Raw genomic sequence first — 17,881 nt, forward strand, 5'->3', positions numbered from 1 at the left:
ATAACCATTCAATTAATGGACAATCCAATAATTGCCAGCAAGTCCTGCCCCCCAACCTAATAATTATATCAATGCTTACCCAAACAAATGTGTGCACAAAGCATGCAACAACATGCTCATACATATTGTTCTTTATTTGCTACGTACCTTGTATGCTCTTTAATTACATATCATCATATTAATTATCTCATTTATTTATTATAAGGTTGGTAGGGTTTTTAATATTTCATTTAATTATTAAGATAATTAAGAGTCAAAAATGTATACGTACGAACTCCTTTTATTATTAATAAATACTATGAATAATGATAGTAGTGTTGATTGCATGTCTTTACATGACCTTGATGTCTAGACATTAGAAAAAAAACATTATCATTGACTACTGTATATTAATGACTTTTGATCCCATTGATTACGATATTCTCATTTTTTATTCCGTAATTTTAAAAAAATAACAATTTTCGTCTCATTAGTATACCTATCCGTTATATGTTTATTAATGGAAAAGGCCACGTGGGCCGTTAAGTGTTTGGACCAAAAGTGCTATCTTTTGAAAATTATGGGATCAAAAGTAATAATCTTAAAACATATGAGACCAAAAGTGTAAAGGCTCTGACAGCCATGTGCTATTTTCATTTAAAATATATAATGAAAATAGGACTAAAAGTGCTACTTTTTAAAAGTTACAAGATCAAAAGTAAGAACCCTGTAATCAATGGGATCAAAAGTGGAGAGACCCTAAGTTACGGGACGAAAAATGTCATTTCCCAGGCTATGATGGCTAAAAATTATGGTACATAATTATTATTAACCAATGTTAAACAAGTCGATGGAAAAAACTGGCTTTTCCACCATAACGAAATTATTTGCCACAGCTAAGAGTCATGATAAAAATATTTATCATAGTTTTTAGCCACAATAAATGTTTTAGAACCGTCGCAAATACCACAGTCAACAATCGTTGCGTGACCGTAGTCAATGACTATTAACTCCTACTATTTATTATTAACCATGACAACTAGTCATTATTAAATGTTATATTTCTTGTAGTTAGATCAATGACTAGGATGTTTTTAGATAGTCGTTCATAATAAATTAATCTGCTTTTTGTGATTAAAAATCGGTTTGGTTTACGTAGTCGTTAGTAAAGTTGCACGCGTGATATTAATAAAATATTTTTTTTCTTATTTCGTCTGTTGAAAATTTCTATTATAAATTCATTTTCCGTTTTTATTACACTTTTCATATATATAAATATATATATATATATATATGTATTATGTAAATAAAATTCACGGTCTGCATATCTTAAGAAAATATTTTATATATGTTAAAAGTACAAGATAAAATGTGATATAAAATTAATAAAATAAATTAATTTTTAATGTGTAAGAATAAGGAACTATTAGTTGAAGTAATTAACAAAAAAATATGATTATTTGTGGACCAAAAAAGTACGTTAATGGCATTTTAGACAATTCACATTTTTCCAATTATTATAATTTCTATTGGGGTTTTCCCTTTAGTGAATAGTATATATTGATAAGAAATACGAAAAATTCAATTTTCACTATTAATTGACAATTGTTTGGCTTCATTTTCAAAGGCACATTTTCAATTTTATGCCATTTCAAATAGTCATGAGATCTTATTTGGCTGTGGTAGATTTTTTTGTGGGATTCGACCATAAATTCTAGTAAAAATCCATTCTATCACGTTTTGTCATACAAAAAAAGAAAAATTGCAATTTTAATCTTGTAATTTAAGAGGGTTGCTATTTTTATTTTTGTACAGATCGATTTTTGTAATTTAATCTTGTAATTACTTTATATTGTTGGCAATTTTAGTCCTTTCTAGCCAATTTGGTTGGAACTTGCAATTTTAATCCTGCAAATAAATTCATGCAGGACCAAAAACACCAACTCCCATAAGTTATTGGACTAAAAATCCAACGCCCCTATGTTACATAACCATAATTGCAATTTAATTGAGTCATATGCAAGTTTCTTGCCAAATTAGCCGAAAAGGGATGAAAATTGTCAAAAATTTAAAGTTATAGGACTAAATTGCGAAAATTAATTCGTGTAGAATAAAAAATATCACCCCCGTATATTACATGGCAAAAATTGTGTTTTTTCCTACAAAAAGTATGTTCATCCGAACATATTTTTGTTGTATCACGTCTTTTTGTAAGAAAACCTATTGCAAACTATAGAAAGACGAATATATTTTTATTTTTCACACCACACTCAATTACAAAATAAAAACTCACTCAAAAATATTAAAATATAAAACCGATGATGAAATTAAATCACACAATTTATTTGGAAGGAACATTGAAATTTTAGTGTTATATATATTGAAAAAAATGCAAGCAACTCCCTGTGATATTGCAAATGAGCAACTTACCCCGTTTGTAGAAATAAATAATGATTTATCTCCTTGTATTATTAAAATTACAACAATTTACCCCCTTATGATTTTTAAAATGAAAAAATTTACCTCCCTGTATAAGGAGGTAAATTGCTTCATTTTAAAAAGTATAGGGAATATATAAATTACTATATTCTTTTTCATAAATGGATAATATACTCATTTTTAATATCATAGGGGATAAATTACTATTCACCCTATACATATATATATATATAAGAAGAATTCACTACAATGTAATGCAGAAGGGGGTTTACATTATATGAAAGAGCATTTAATGGAGAAGAGCAGTAGAGACATGGAAAAAGTGAGAAGTTGTACGTACATAGTATTAAATACAAGTCAGTTTAAGTCCTTATCAACCTCATTTCAATTTATTACATCATGTGTGTATGTGTGTGTGTATGTGTGTGTGTGTATGTGTGTATGTGTGTGTGTGTGTGTGTATTCACCCCTTCATTCATTCATAGAGATAGAATTGAACAACTCACATGATATTTGCAACCTCTTGTTTGCCTTCTCTTGCATGTCTCCACCAAAACTAGCTTACTTAAAACCACCTTTCACATACCATTACTCTTCTGTGCCCTAATTGTTAGACTAGAATATTACACACTCTCACAATGTAAGTTGGATTCTTAATGAAATGTTTGGTGGGGTTAAATACATGTCCTGATCAAGATAACGTATGTCTTAACCTGCGTGCTGATGATTCCCACGTAGTTATAACGTTTTGATTCTTGACGTTAACTTGCGTGTTGTTGATCCCCACGTGATTCGATTTTGGTTCTTGATGATGTGTAATTTGTATGCTGATGATTCCTATGTAGTTAGGTTATAGTTATTAACGATAGTATGCAAAACAACTGTAGGAATTCGGACTACGACACGTTACGGTGGTTTTCGAATTAATATAATGATTTCTTTTAAGTTATTCTGTGGTTTGTTTAAATTAGTTAATTAGTCATTTATTATCTTTTTAACTAGCTTTTAATTTGAAACCTGACTTATTGAATAATAATGTGTCAAAATAAAACAAGAGCCAAAAATAATAAATGCAATATTTAGTAAAAAAGTTTAAAATCTTCCAGTTCATGAATTAGAGGAAATTCTAATTATATGCAAATACTAAATAATTATAACATTTCAAGAAATAATGTCATTAGGAAAAATATAATTTTTTTTTTTTGTAAAAATAGTGGAATTTGTTGCTAATTTATATTAGCGCAAAAAAAAAATATTAATTTTAACTTCATGTATGTATATGCCTCATTTTAATTAAAAACTTTTAGTACAAATATATTTTTCGTTCTGATGCAAAATTAATATGTGGGCATGCATTAATTACTAAATTTTATTAGCATAGTTTATTATTAACTTTCAAGAACATTGTGATAATCATAATATATCTATTGATAAATTCAATTTTTAAAGATTAATATATATCTTAAAAGTTATGTGCAGAAATATACTAATAATTCTGACTAATTATTATATATCAATCCGCACATGAATTTGTTATAATATTTATAATTCTTATTTACATTTGATTTAATATATTCCATATAATATCTAGGTTCAAGACATTACATATTTGTGTGTATTCCATACACTAGAAGAAGCTAAGCTTTTCACTGCATATGGCCGATTGTTATGGTTAGAAGTAAAAAATCGTAGCTGATACTAATTAATTATGATTGTTGAAAGGGGTAATAATCCGCTTTGAACAAAATGATGAAATTGCCCCTCGAATGCAGACAAATAACAAGAAGGGCACAAGATCCGCGCACTTATTAGCGGGTGGGTTGCTGGACGGACCCACGCAATCTGACCCGAATTATCAACCGTTGGATCTTGTAGCACGTTCCTTCCAGATGTTGCCACGTGGAGCTACCCAATATGGGTATGGAAATCTCTAAATACTATTAATCATGAGCATTTATGGTATGTTGCATTTAATGTTCTTTCAACTACATTTAAGCCTTCCAGATTGTTTTCGTCACCACCTCTTTTAACTTAAGGATCGGAGAGCCTTAGCTGGGGGCTTTTCAGTAAGATTAACGTTCTTTTTGTTCTCAGGATCCACATTCCAGGAAGCTTTGGATCGCCCGCGATCCGACCTGCAACCATCAAGGGTCACAATCCAGCCTGTGTCAGCGACCTGGAACTGCTATTAATCGTTGTTTCAACAAGCGAGGCTAATACATTTGTTACAACTAATTCCTGTGGCAAATATTTTAGCCATAGGTTAATTAAATCATAATAAATATTGGTTAATCGTGGTCAAAATTTAAACTTTTACATTGATTTTGTCCAACCATTGTATATAATTATTGATTTACTATGATTTTTGAGTTGTAGAATGTAGGGAATAATTATTTTTTTTAGTAGTGGTATCTATATATATATATATGTAGGTATATATATATATATATATATATGTATGAGGCTTTTCACAAAAAATTATCACTCAGGGAGCAAGGTGCAATTTTAGAGAAAATGAAATCACACATGCAATATCCCTCAATTTGTCCATTTTTCAGTAAAATTCATCAGTCATTAATGTGAGCTAGGGACCAATTTGCAACTAATAAATAACACGAGGGACCAATAACATTATGATTTCAATTTTACCAATTAAAATGATTAACTAATTAATATAATTAATAAAATAAATAAAAATAAAATAATAAGTAATATATTGATCCAAACTTATAATATAAATTTAAATTTGAAAATAACCAAAGGACTAATTTGATCAAAAGAAATAATTATTTGGGACAGAAATAAATAAAGTAAGAGATCTTTAAGCAATCTATATATACATATATATATATATATATTTTAACCAAAATAGTCAATTTAAAATCTTGATTTAAGTTTTAATAAAATAATATTATTATATTAATGCGATTTTGCCGTATTTTTCTTCAATAAAATCAAAGGTCAAACTCAAACATACCCTAAATTTTAGTTAGCTATATATAGTTCAAAGAATTAATGTGGTCTGAATATTAGTGAAACTAATTATGACAGTACTATATAGTGGAGGCCGCATTTAGCATATAATTAGACTTTAATCACTACTCACACACACGCACGTGTGTGTGTGTGGGCATGTATGTGTATATATAGTGTATATATATATAGGCTGGTTCTGTAATTTTGGCACTTTGATACTTTTATTCTTTATGTTTCTAGGATTGCAAAAGAATTTTGTAACCCTTTTTACATTTTGCAAATTTTGTCCTTTCGGTGACGAATTTTGCAAAAGTTATCGAAATAATCATGTGCCCTCATGTGTTTTATTTGAATTGGAGCTTTTATTCTAATTGATTCACTTTTGCCACCATGGACGGAAAAAAAAAATGAGTTAGACACATGATTTATTGTGGCAGCTTTTGTAAAGTCCACAATAAGAAGGACCAAAAGTGCAAAATATCAAAAAATTATAAGACTCTTTTGCAACGTATAGAAAGATAAAGCATAAAACTACCAAAATTGAGAGGCTACATAATTTAATTTATTCTAGCAACTTTTGCAAAATTTGACACCGAAAGGATCAAAATAGCGAATGTCAAAACAATACAGGACTATTTTGCAACTTTATAATAATAAAGGATAAAAATGCCAAAATATCAAAATTACGGGATCAAAAATATATTTAAGCCTAGTATATACATACATATTTAGCAGAAAAAGTTATACTGCTATTTTTAATATTGCGATCAGGTTAACTAATGAAAGATGTTTCAGTTTGATGGTTACACTGAGATCCCATGAATAAGTTTTAGGTCATGGGTTGGAGTTCTATCTGACGTATGAGTATATATTTATCTCATTAAATATCGGTTAATTATATTGGGTATTTATATCATTTAATATAAATTTATTGTAATATGAATTTATTTAATCAAATATTGCGATCAGAATTGCATACTTTTTATTTAATTTAACCTATATATATTACATGTATAATTTTTTTTAAATAAAATAAATGCTATAATCCTTAAACACATAACATAAGTACATATATATATATATTAAATAAAATAAAAAATAGAATAGAATTTGAAATAAAAACTTGGATTCCGATCAGGTTGCATTCACCAACACATTAAATATTGGAATCCTAATTAAATACAAACATGAGAGGCCCTACCTCCCCCCATTTCCTTTCCACCTTCCTCCCACCGATTTATCACATTATATGTACAACCCCCCACCCCCACCCCTACCCCACCCTCCCAAGCTATTAATACCACAACCAATACAACACCTCACAACTTCACCATATTAATCAAACACAAAGAAAACCCTCTCCATCCATCAAGAAAAAATGTCCAAGAAAATGAAGAAGATCCCCTCAATTTTCAAGAGCAAAGAGGCCAACAGGCAACCACATTGGCAATGGCCATTGCCCTCCTGCAAGCACCCCAAGACCCTTTCCTTCCGAGCTACGACGTCCGACGATGTCTTCAAGACCGTCAACTCCGTCTTCCTCGACACCTCCATCGACGTCCTGGAAACCCTAGAAACCCCGGAATCCTGGTTCACCAACTCGTCGGAGTGCGCCAGCACCTTCTCAGCAGACGAGCACTCGGACGACAACAACAACGTTGAGTCCCCATCATTGGAGGCGATCATGAAGGGCGTGAGGTCGTCGGAGAGGCTGTTCTTCGAGCCGGGGGAGACCAGCTCCATCCTCAAGGAACCAGAAATTAGCGGCAGAGCAGCACTGCTGCCGTTCAAGGAGAGCGTAGCGCTAGCCCTCGAGTCGGACGACCCTTATTCGGACTTCAAGAAATCGATGCAAGAGATGGTGGAGAGCCATGGATTGAAGGAGTGGGATTGCTTGGAGGAACTGCTGGGTTGGTACCTGAGGATGAATGGGAAAAGCAATCATGGGTTCATAGTGGGGGCGTTTGTGGATTTGCTTGTCGGAATGGCGAATGATCATCATCGTGGTAATGATTCTTCGGGCTCGTCGATGGCAGTGTGCTGCTCGGACACATCGACAACGTCGTATTCGTCTGCGGGTTCTTGCTTTGATTCGCCCACTTCGCCTCGTTCACCAACCGGCGGAGTGATGGTAGGTGATGGTAATCAGATGGGAATTGATGATGTTGCTGTTGTCGTTGGACAACCTTAGCTTTATTGTACGTACCTCATTTTGTGTGTATATTAATACTACTATACTAGGTTTAATCAAAACGATTGGATTAATGTGCAGAAACCATCTTCTTCCTCTCTCTCCTTCTCTCTCTCTCTCTCTCTATAAAAATTTGCAATTTTAATCCCCTAAATATACAACCAACATTTTTAGTTCAGTACGAATCTATTTCGATAAATTTATCTTGTAATTATAAAATTTCCGTACATTAACGATAAAAATTATCGAAACAATGCACCTAATTAAATTGTGTACACCACCTACATTTTTCCAGCCATTTTAGTTCTTCACGTGTGAAATTGTTAAAATTCGCACAGGAATAAAAGGCAAAAGTTTATTTTTAGTCCTGTAACTTTAGATCATTAGCATTTTCAGTCCTGTAACTTGCTTTATTTACACATTTAGTCCTTCTTTGACGGATTTTATCATAATTAAATGTCTCATACTTAATCATTTCTTTTGACAAATTTAGTCATGTATTGATAATTTTGGTCCCATTCCCACTGTATAAATCTCATTTTTGGTTCTGTAACTATAAGTTGTTAGGAACAAAATTGTCAACAAGAGATTAAATTTATCAAAAAAAGGATCAAATGTGAGATGTTCATGATTAAATTCGTCAAAAAAAGATCACATGTCTAAATGATGTAAGTTACGGAACCACAAAAACTAACGATCTAAAGTTACAGAACCAAATACATAATTTTGCCGGGGTAAAATTACTACTCCATAGTTATAGGACTAAAATTGCAACTTTCCCTCGTCTCTATTGTGGAAAACTTCATGTGTGTCACTATTACGAATTATTAAATTGTACATAACAATATCAGTATTTTATTTTAAAAGATTATTATGTAGACATTAAATAGCAGGAGCATAAATGTTATTGAAATGGTAGGCATGAAATTCCCACTTTTTCTCCTTCTTTTACTCTGTTTCTGTGTTCATTAATTAGCTCAAATCGTTGTCGACTGTTGTTTATTTTGTATTTGACGAACTATTAATTACAATTCTTGATTTTAGTAAAAGGTGATGGGTACGAAATGGTCAAAAAAAGACACAAGAGTGAAATTACCATTGTGTCCCTGAGGTTAATTATAATAGAATGGGAAGCAGTGGATCGACAGAAGACAATGAAACAGGCTGGAGTGATGAAACAGTACCATTTTCCACCTCATTTCCCATCCACAACCAGAGTGTACTTATACCCCAAAAGGGGACCATCAACTCCATTTTCTTACATGCCAGTTCTCACGTAGACAACCGTGTCATGTTGATTACAAATAAAAATAATTTGAGCAGCTTAAATGTCCCAAGTCCTCATTTTCCGTAGTCAGTTATGCATGTTTTCAAAATAAACTCGTAAAGCTTATACGAAATCAGAACGAACGATATTACGTCGCACAATTACACACCGATCGAATTGGAAATCATATCAGTTCGAAAACCCTGCATCTAACAATTAAAATGCAATAATATCATGAATACATTACATATATAGATATATATAAATTGCAATAGTATTACATTATAAAATTAATGTAAAAAATCATAAGATCTTAAAGCAATTAAACAGCCTTCAAAATGATAGATCATCAATTCGCTTTGATGAGGGATGATGAGCGTCTGTAGTTTTGAGACAGATGCATTAAATTCCTTGAGCTATTCATGAATTGAAACTCATGACCTCCCCCCCCTATTTATTTAAAGAGCAGATATATATCATGCTATTTTCATGTAACTGAAAAGGAAAGGAGAAATAAAGAGTCATCAAATATATTTCATATTAGATAATTTAAGTTAATTAACCCAAAATTAACTTTTGTCAAATGAATCTTGGTAAAATTGAAAGTGTCGAGATAGGGAAAATGATATTTTTCATCCCATATATCATAATACATAGGATTTTTTCGTTTTTGATCTCATCGAGTACATGATTACACTTTTGGTCCCATGAGACCTCTTCATTATATACTTAAGGGAGATGGCCACGTGGATGTTGATTGAATGGGAAACAAAAGTACTGTTTAATTCTTTTAAAGTTATGGGTTTTAAATAATGAGAATTTTATAATTAATGGGATCAAAAGTAAAAATTTCCTAAATAATGGGATAATCAGAATTATGGTTTGAGCGAAATCTCCATTTTCGAAATTTATAACACTAATTATATACACTATAAGGGGGTAAAAAAGGTTTTTAACAATTAAATAAAATTCGTAGTAGCAGACCAAAATTTATAGCAGAAATCTTTATACTACGATTTTGTTACTGACTCATATACATTATGTAGCCTCGTATTCATCATCGTTAGTCTTGAAGTTCTGGAAAGCTGTCTTCATTATTCTCTTCATCTTCATCATTAGTTTGACCGGCTTGAGTCTGTGAAGTACCTACACCCTACTAGTGTGCAATCGAAAGATCGACCACAATTGTAAACCATTGGGATCACGTAGCTTGTATGATTGATTGTCCGCAGTAACTTCAGGGACTGGTACGACTTCCTCTGACTGATATGCAATCTCAATCCATTTGGACTCATCAATAACTCTCCGAGCCTTGGTTTTGCAGACAACCATCCAATCCGCTTTGTCCTTCTTCATACTTAAGTACTCAGTGTAGTACACTTGTACTGCTTGTTGTGCAAGTATGAATGGCACATTCTTTTGGTACACATTTTTTAAGTTTACATCAATGAGGTGATAGCGTGGCTCTTACTGGATCAATCTAACGATACTTGAATAGAATGATTTGCAAGATCGTAATAAGTGAATATATCAACTGAATAATCTTTTCGATGATTCCATAGAATTCATTGTCCTCTTCTTAATTCACGCTGATTAGGTCTCCCTACTAACATACATAATTCCCGCCGGTTAACATTTGATTCACATAAACCAGTACTATATATGCAACACCAGAATTGCACACTGAAAAATAAGCGGTGAAAATTTTACATTATATCTTAGCTATACTAAATCTTAATTGTGTAAAATACCTTCGTTTGATTGAGTCGGCATCACATTTTCTCGATGAAGGAGAGGTTTTGAGTTCAAATCCAGTCACCCCACCCCGTTGAAATCATAAAAGAAAAAACAAGGTGTATTACTTTCTTATATAAATACTTGAAATATACATAATTTATTGGGATAATTACACCGACATCTTCTGAGATTTGGTATAATTACACTTAGACCCCTATGCTTTTGAAAAATTAAATCTAATACTCCTAGCATTTATTTTCGTCCAATAAATAGATCCCTCCATCAGTCAAAATTCACAAATTTGCTGATATCAGCAAAAAAATTTAATAAAATTTTGTATTTACTCCAAATTGACTTATTACTAACTTATTGCAGGTCAAACAAGTCTTTTCTAACAAAACTGTGCTTATACATCATCACACGCTAATGCATATTATACAGAAGATATATCTCCACCCTTAGTTTGGTCAGAAAAGATTTGTTTGATCCTATAATAAATTAGTGATCAATCAATCGGGAGCAGATATAAATTTTAATTAATATTTTAGCTAACATCAACAAATTCAGTGTTTTTTTACTAACAGAGAGATCTAGTCATTGGATGGGAACAAACGTAAAAAATACTCGATGTAATTTCCCAAACAACATAGAATTTACTTACAAGTACAATAAATTTTAAGAAATGACGATCTAACTATCCCAAAATTTATTTGGCTAGGAGATTCAATTACCTATTTAGTACCAAAAAATAAATAAATTAAAAAAAACACGTAGTGATGGATGAACATTTACTATTCATTCACGAGCAATAAACACACAAGTCAGCAGTGGGGCAATATCAAATAGAACTACTACCTGTCTGTAAGCTGAATCAGTGTTGAATAAAAACAGCGACATTTCAACAATTTTGAGGCCTGCGGGCGTTGAATTACTGCACTGATCTCCTCCACATGGAGTTGGAAAGTTGGCCCAGATACACGTAGAGTGCATGGAGGGTATAAAAGTAAATATAAGAGGAGCATGCATATTTCTTTATGTCATTTCTATGCATGCATTCATCACCAGCTGTATTATAATTTGTTTGGTGTGCAAAGTCTTCTTAAATTAGGTTCCTCATCCTTTGTGTTTTCATTTTCAATTTAAAGTGGGAAATGTGTGGCTTCCTTCGGTGTAACTACACGTAGATTTTTTATATTTTGAAAAATTATATTTAATACTTTTGAAATTTTTTATTTTTTTGTCTAATAAATAAGTCCCTCCATTAATCAAAATTCACCAAACATAAAGGACAAAATCTGAATAAACAATTCGAAGTTTTGTAATTAATCTTCCTGTACTAATATATTATAAAGAGTCATTTTCATTTACAAATGACAATTTATGACACCACTAACCATTTTTTTTAGTTACATCGATAATAAAACCACATGTGACTACAACTTCTATTTTTAAAAAAAAAAGAAGTCATTTTTCACTAACAATTGGTAGTTTGTAACACTGTAGTATAAAACTTTAAAATACCAATTCTATCCTAAAATATTTTGTACCAATTTAATTACGTATTTATTTCAAATAGTTCACGTCATCTTTTAATCGCCAACATACTATCATATCTATCTTACATTTTCACTCATTCATCACTTGATCATATGTCTGATCATATATTCATTTTAGTTTTTAAATCTTGAGTATCTAATATTGCATGTCAGGCGGCTAGCTGTTAAATAAAAGAAGCAGCAGTGTGCTTTGTGCACAGGATGCACATATGATCCCCCACATATCCTTGTTTTAAAAATGAGAAATGTGAAAATCATCTATAGATAACTGCAACAAAGAATCACGGCCAAGACCATCTTCAACACAGTCAGAATTACTCAGAAACACATTTAACTCACAGTGTTGCATCAAATGGTCACTTCTCTATTTCACACACTACACATAGTGCAAGGAATAGTTTCCAGACTATCTAAATATCAGCAGAGCCAGATTTTCTACTGTGTGTTCTTTATTTTCTTATATTTGTGATAAAACCTACAGTTGGCCCCTTGGCGACCCCTTCGTATTATAAAGCGACCAGCGCTAGTCGGGTCGATTGCCTCAGAATCACAACAATTGAAAATACTGCGACAGAGTCAACAACATATCGAAAGAAGCATTCTTGTAAGAGGACAGGCAATGTTCTCGGAATTGAGGAACCAGTTTTGATCTCCATTTTGTTAAAAAGAAAAAGGAAGAAACATTTCACGACTACGATACTCTTGAGTTGCTAATTTGAGATTACTAATCTAAAGAACCAATAAATGGTTTTATTGCTCATTTAGATGGTTTTTAGACTATCCTCGAAATCAAAATACTAGTTCACAGGTGGAAAACAAGGTTGACAAAACAAACATTTATGAGAAGTTATAAAGCTGATTACCAAAAAGCTACATATCAAAAAACCACGAAAAAGCTAGATTGTAGCAATGATTCTCGTTTTTCCATTCACCATCTTCTACTCTTCCATTGCAGCAATAACATATTACAAAGGAAAGGTTTGAGTAAAAAAAGTCAAAGATAACATTTTCTTAGTCAACTAGGGAACTAAAGGACTCACAGAAGTAGCAAGACATAAACTCTTTAACACTGGTGATGGGGAAAAGGCAGAAATCCAAGACACTTAAATAGAAGTGTGAATCCAACATTGTAACATGATAAGCGCAAACGTATAGGCAGCACAGGCCCACAACAATCACAAAGTTTCAGATATTGTCACTTGCTAGTAGTAGCAGGAAAATTTGATTTGTAAGATAAGCTCATCTAATGTTACAAGACACATACAAGGCATACAAGTTCACAGAACTAGCAAGATAAGACCCTTACTTTGGAGACAGGGAAAGTGCACAATGTAATATATAAGCACAAAATCAGAAGCAGCATAGAGCCACAACAACTTAAAAGCAGCCAGAATTCTCAAATCTTGTTACTTGTAGCAGGGCATCTTTCATCTTAATCTGAATCCTCAAAAAGTTCTCCTTCATCAGATGGCTCGTCAAAAGATCGCATGTCAAGCTGGTAACGAAGAATTCCCCCAATGCCACCAAATCCTCGGCAGAACTGTGAACCTTCTTGGGATCGATTTGTGACAAATTCAAGTGAACAGCCAAAGTTTCTGTATTCATTGGCAAACCACTCCAGCAATGGCATTTTCTCTTGAACCTCCAATTCTGCAGATGTGGCTGAATCCTTGAAGTTGCTCTGGTCATTCTCTTGATCCTTGTTCAAGAATTTGATGACAATCTCATTTGTTATGCTGTTTTTGAGAGTGAAACGATTTATATCCAAGTTTTCCCACACTATCAGTGTTTCAACAGCTCCCATCTCCAAAGCTTTTATTGTGTCATCCACTCCGAAAACATATTTCCCGGAGTCTTGACTGATCTCTTCAAAGAATTTCCCTATTAACCGCTTCTCTTGAATGAACTTCACATTGGACAGAATTTCAGCAGATAACTCAATGGCCTGATTGAAACCATTTTCCCCACCATAGGAAACATCTACCACATTTAGTATCTTGGCTTGCAGGCGAGGATCAAACATATCAGATTGACTCAGCTCAGTCTTGAAATCAGCTGACCCAGCAAGTATTAGACCAGATATATTTGGCTGGCTGGTAGCAGGATTAATAAAGAATTGTGTAGCAAGCTCTGCAGTCTTCCTTACATAGTTGTGCCGCTTCTCCATTCGAAGACGAGCGAATCGAAGAGCAGATTGTCCACCTCTTCCGTGTTTTTTTGGAAGATCAACTGTGAACTTGTGAAGCACCTCCCTAGTGTTACCACTTAAGGTCCCAAAAAGAGTCCCATTTCCATCCATGACAATAAAGCCAAACTTCTCGTCAGATTCTAATAGCTGAGTCAATGGTTCAGTATGGAACTTATTGTCACAAAGGTATAAAGAAGCATTTATTGGCTTAAAAGGCACAAAGTCAAAGGTCACCTTTCTCTCTTTTCCATCATCAGTCACTATAGTTCCAGTATAGAGCACTAGTCCATTAGGGGGCACTTTGTTATACAATTTAAGCCTCTGCTGAGCAGAAGTGATTGCACCTAGCACAGACTGACGATTCACCCTGCTTTTAATATTTGAAGCTGTCCCATATTCTTCTGCCAGCATTTTGGTGACCCGGGCTATTTGATCCCCCGGGGGAATGATAAGAGAGATCATGCTAGTACCATTTCCTCTAGCAGATTCTAGAGCCTTAATCAATTTCTTTATTTTCCATATTTCGATATTCTTATCATTTTCTTGAGTCTCTGCCATAGGGTATTACCAGCTATGTTTCAGCAACCTGACAAAAGGGCATTAGAGAAACTTATAAATCCACCTTCACAAGGATTAAACCTAACAGTAAAGATGGCCTAGCTATTTAGGAAAAGCATGTGAAGGCATATTTCCAGAATAATCCCTGAACACCAATAATATGGTTCCATGACACAAAGGATAAGGTGTCACAAATTAGCATACATAATTTATTTCAACCATATTTTGCAACATTATATAACTCCCAACTTGATAATGACGTTATTTAATGAGCCTTTTCAAGTCTGTCTTTTTTCATTTTTTTCCTTTCTGTTCGTGTTCCTTGCCAATCAGGCTCATCAACTTTAATATTTATAATGCCCAACAATGTAATTATGTAATTATCTTGCTACCAGTCATTCTAGGACTATAACGAATTCATAAAGATCATAGAAATCCTACACAACAATTAATTTTATTAGAAATATCAGATAAGGTCATCTTCTATAAATGGTTATCTTATATCAACCAGTTACTTTGAATCCCAAACAGTATCATTTCCTGAAGCCGGATAAAGAAAAGTACTTGTACATCCTGCACCAAAGAATTTTTTAGCAACCATATGATTCTTCTGTTGACAAACTATACCATTTCATTCAGATTGATATAGTGTCACACCTATTGTCATGCACCACTTTCGCCAACAGCCGAATGATATAGTTTAAACGATGCTATCTGCATCCAAATGACTCCTTTAAGCATTGAGAATCGCCGTTAGTCCTTTGCAACTGAAAAGTTATTTTGCTCTTTGCTGCCTAAAGCATTAGTTCTCAGGCATTTTTGCCACTTAGAAAATGAAAACTCGCTCTTCACTACTGATTCGTTCTCTTGGACTTTTGTGTTGCAGTTTCTTTTTTAATACTATTTTTCTCTCAAACTTAGTAATGTCCATAGCTGTTTCAAAACATTATTTGTAATACTTCTGTAGACTAATTTTGACAAAAAATGAAAAAAAAAAAAAAAGAACTATTTTTGCAGGTCTATACATCAAGGTTCTAGAGGCAAGAAGTTCTTCTAAAATTTCCCGAGTTTAAATACAACCAACCTATCTTGCACATTACTTTATGCATTGCCTTCTCCTAAATTTTTCCAATCACTTCCTACAACTCCTTGCCAGTTCACCAACGATATACCTCCTTCCCGACAAAGTTATCAAAATAAGGAAACTTGCATAGTATTATTACTTGGCTTGAAATACATACAGATAACCAAGGATAAATTCATACTTCTAAAATCTGACTTGACTAAGAAGGATCTAAACGATAAATATACAAGAATTCAGCCAGAAAGCAATCTTATATAACCCCTACCCTCAATGTCTCTCACCTTCCCAAATGTCACAAGATTCAGATAACTAAGCACAAAAAGAATCCATTTGCAGAACCATTCATAATATATAGCAGATAAAGAATGGATAGCTCTGAGATAAAGAATGGATAGCTTTGTTTGTCCCTTCAAGTCAAGGAATTGAGTAATTACCAGGAACGACGAAGTAGTTTCAACGGAAAACGATCTTCAGGCGAGCATGAACTGGGTGCGGCGGTGGAGCAGAGGCGAGGCAACGGATCTGAGAGAAATAGCGAGAACGGCAACTTGAGGGTTTTTCTGAGAGAAAATTTGGACTTATTTAGCAAACGACTACAGCCGCCTTTCCTTTTTCTTTTTTTTTTTTTTTTTTGTGTGTTTGTCTTTGTTTATTAATTATTATTTTAGTTTTAAGTAATAATTGATACTTTATTAATATATAATTAATGTTTAACATTACTTAATTTTTATTTTAAATTTTTATTATTATATAATAAAATATTAATGATTTTTAATAAATAAATATTATTAGTTTTTTAATAATTAATAAATATCTTTATTAATTAAATATGACTTATAATATTAAATTGTGTACAAAAAGAATAACAATATAGTAATAAATTAGTGATAATTATAAATACTAATAATGATTTCCAGTTCCACAAATATGACGATGATCTTAGTGTCGAGGTCTTTTTATTTTCTCATACATAACCCAAAGAATTTGGGGGGCGCGGAGATTGGAGAGTGTTAAGGCAAATGTTAGATACGGGTAAATTGGGTACTTCACCCTACCCAGACCCAGTCATTTAAATTTAATGAGACTTGATTTGGGTTTGAGTCTAACTTAAATGTATTGGGTTTACGCTTGATTTAATGGGTCTTGGCATGGTATATTGGACTCATTAATAGGCCTAAGTAGAATCATGTGATAAACTGTTAAACAGTTGTTTAAGTGTAATTGTCCTCATCGAATAGTTCGCGTATCTAATAAAAGTCGAACACCAATCCGCAACCCCTGCACAAATGGGGAAAAACAAGCAATCTTGATATCTGCATAAAATCCTGAGCATATGCCTAAAATAGCATACGACCACCCACAGAAACAAGAAAAGATATCTTTCCCAAACAGTTGGTCTTATTTAGTCCCAGAGTCTTTTTTGCTTTCAATAAAACTATACCTTTCACCAGTTCAACAATTACTGGGCACTCTTCTAACTTAAGAAAATATTTTAGTTAGAAAATCTCTCTCCAAATATTACTACCTTAAGAAAAACTCCATGTTGCATATTAGTTGCAAACATTACCTTTGGGGAAAGTTTCAAACAAGTTCATACAACTCCATCAAATCAACCTTTTCAGTCACTCTCCAACGGTATCTAAAAGAAATTGTAAGAAAAATTATTTCTTAACTATATATACTTATCTTTTAGATTAGTTGATTCCTTCTATACAGGGATGTGATCCCAAATTTTCTGGGATTGATTTAGAGGTCAACCTTCTCTAAATTGAAGTGGATTATTACTAGAGTATCAAAATGAAGTGCACTGACTATGCTGTGATGTTTAAGGATTTTGTAGAAAAGGATAGGATCGTTCAATTTATTGCAAATCTCAATGTTGAATTTGATCAAATCCGTATATTGT

General features: G+C 32.7%; 2 protein-coding genes across 2 annotated transcripts; one reads left to right on the forward strand and one right to left on the reverse strand.

The window, feature by feature from the left end:
* The first annotated feature begins 6,701 nt into the window (after positions 1 to 6,701).
* Positions 6,702 to 7,669, forward strand: OFP13 (ovate family protein 13). Its single transcript, XM_011078548.3, has one exon. It carries the CDS (start codon positions 6,773 to 6,775, stop codon positions 7,583 to 7,585), a length of 813 nt encoding a protein of 270 aa, XP_011076850.1. The 5' UTR covers positions 6,702 to 6,772; the 3' UTR covers positions 7,586 to 7,669.
* Positions 7,670 to 13,221: 5,552 nt separating this feature from the next.
* Positions 13,222 to 16,567, reverse strand: LOC105161003 (eukaryotic peptide chain release factor subunit 1-3). The gene is made up of 2 exons (XM_011078550.3): positions 16,410 to 16,567; positions 13,222 to 14,919 (listed from the first exon to the last, which is right to left on the reverse strand). The coding sequence occupies exon 2, from the start codon at positions 14,889 to 14,891 to the stop codon at positions 13,578 to 13,580; it is 1,314 nt and encodes a 437-aa protein (XP_011076852.1). The 5' UTR covers positions 14,892 to 14,919; positions 16,410 to 16,567; the 3' UTR covers positions 13,222 to 13,577.
* Between the last annotated feature and the right edge of the window lie 1,314 nt (positions 16,568 to 17,881).

This window comes from Sesamum indicum, linkage group LG4, assembly GCF_026168435.1.
Source record: "Sesamum indicum cultivar Baizhima isolate 11 linkage group LG4, ASM2616843v1, whole genome shotgun sequence".
Lineage (NCBI taxonomy): Eukaryota > Viridiplantae > Streptophyta > Magnoliopsida > Lamiales > Pedaliaceae > Sesamum > Sesamum indicum.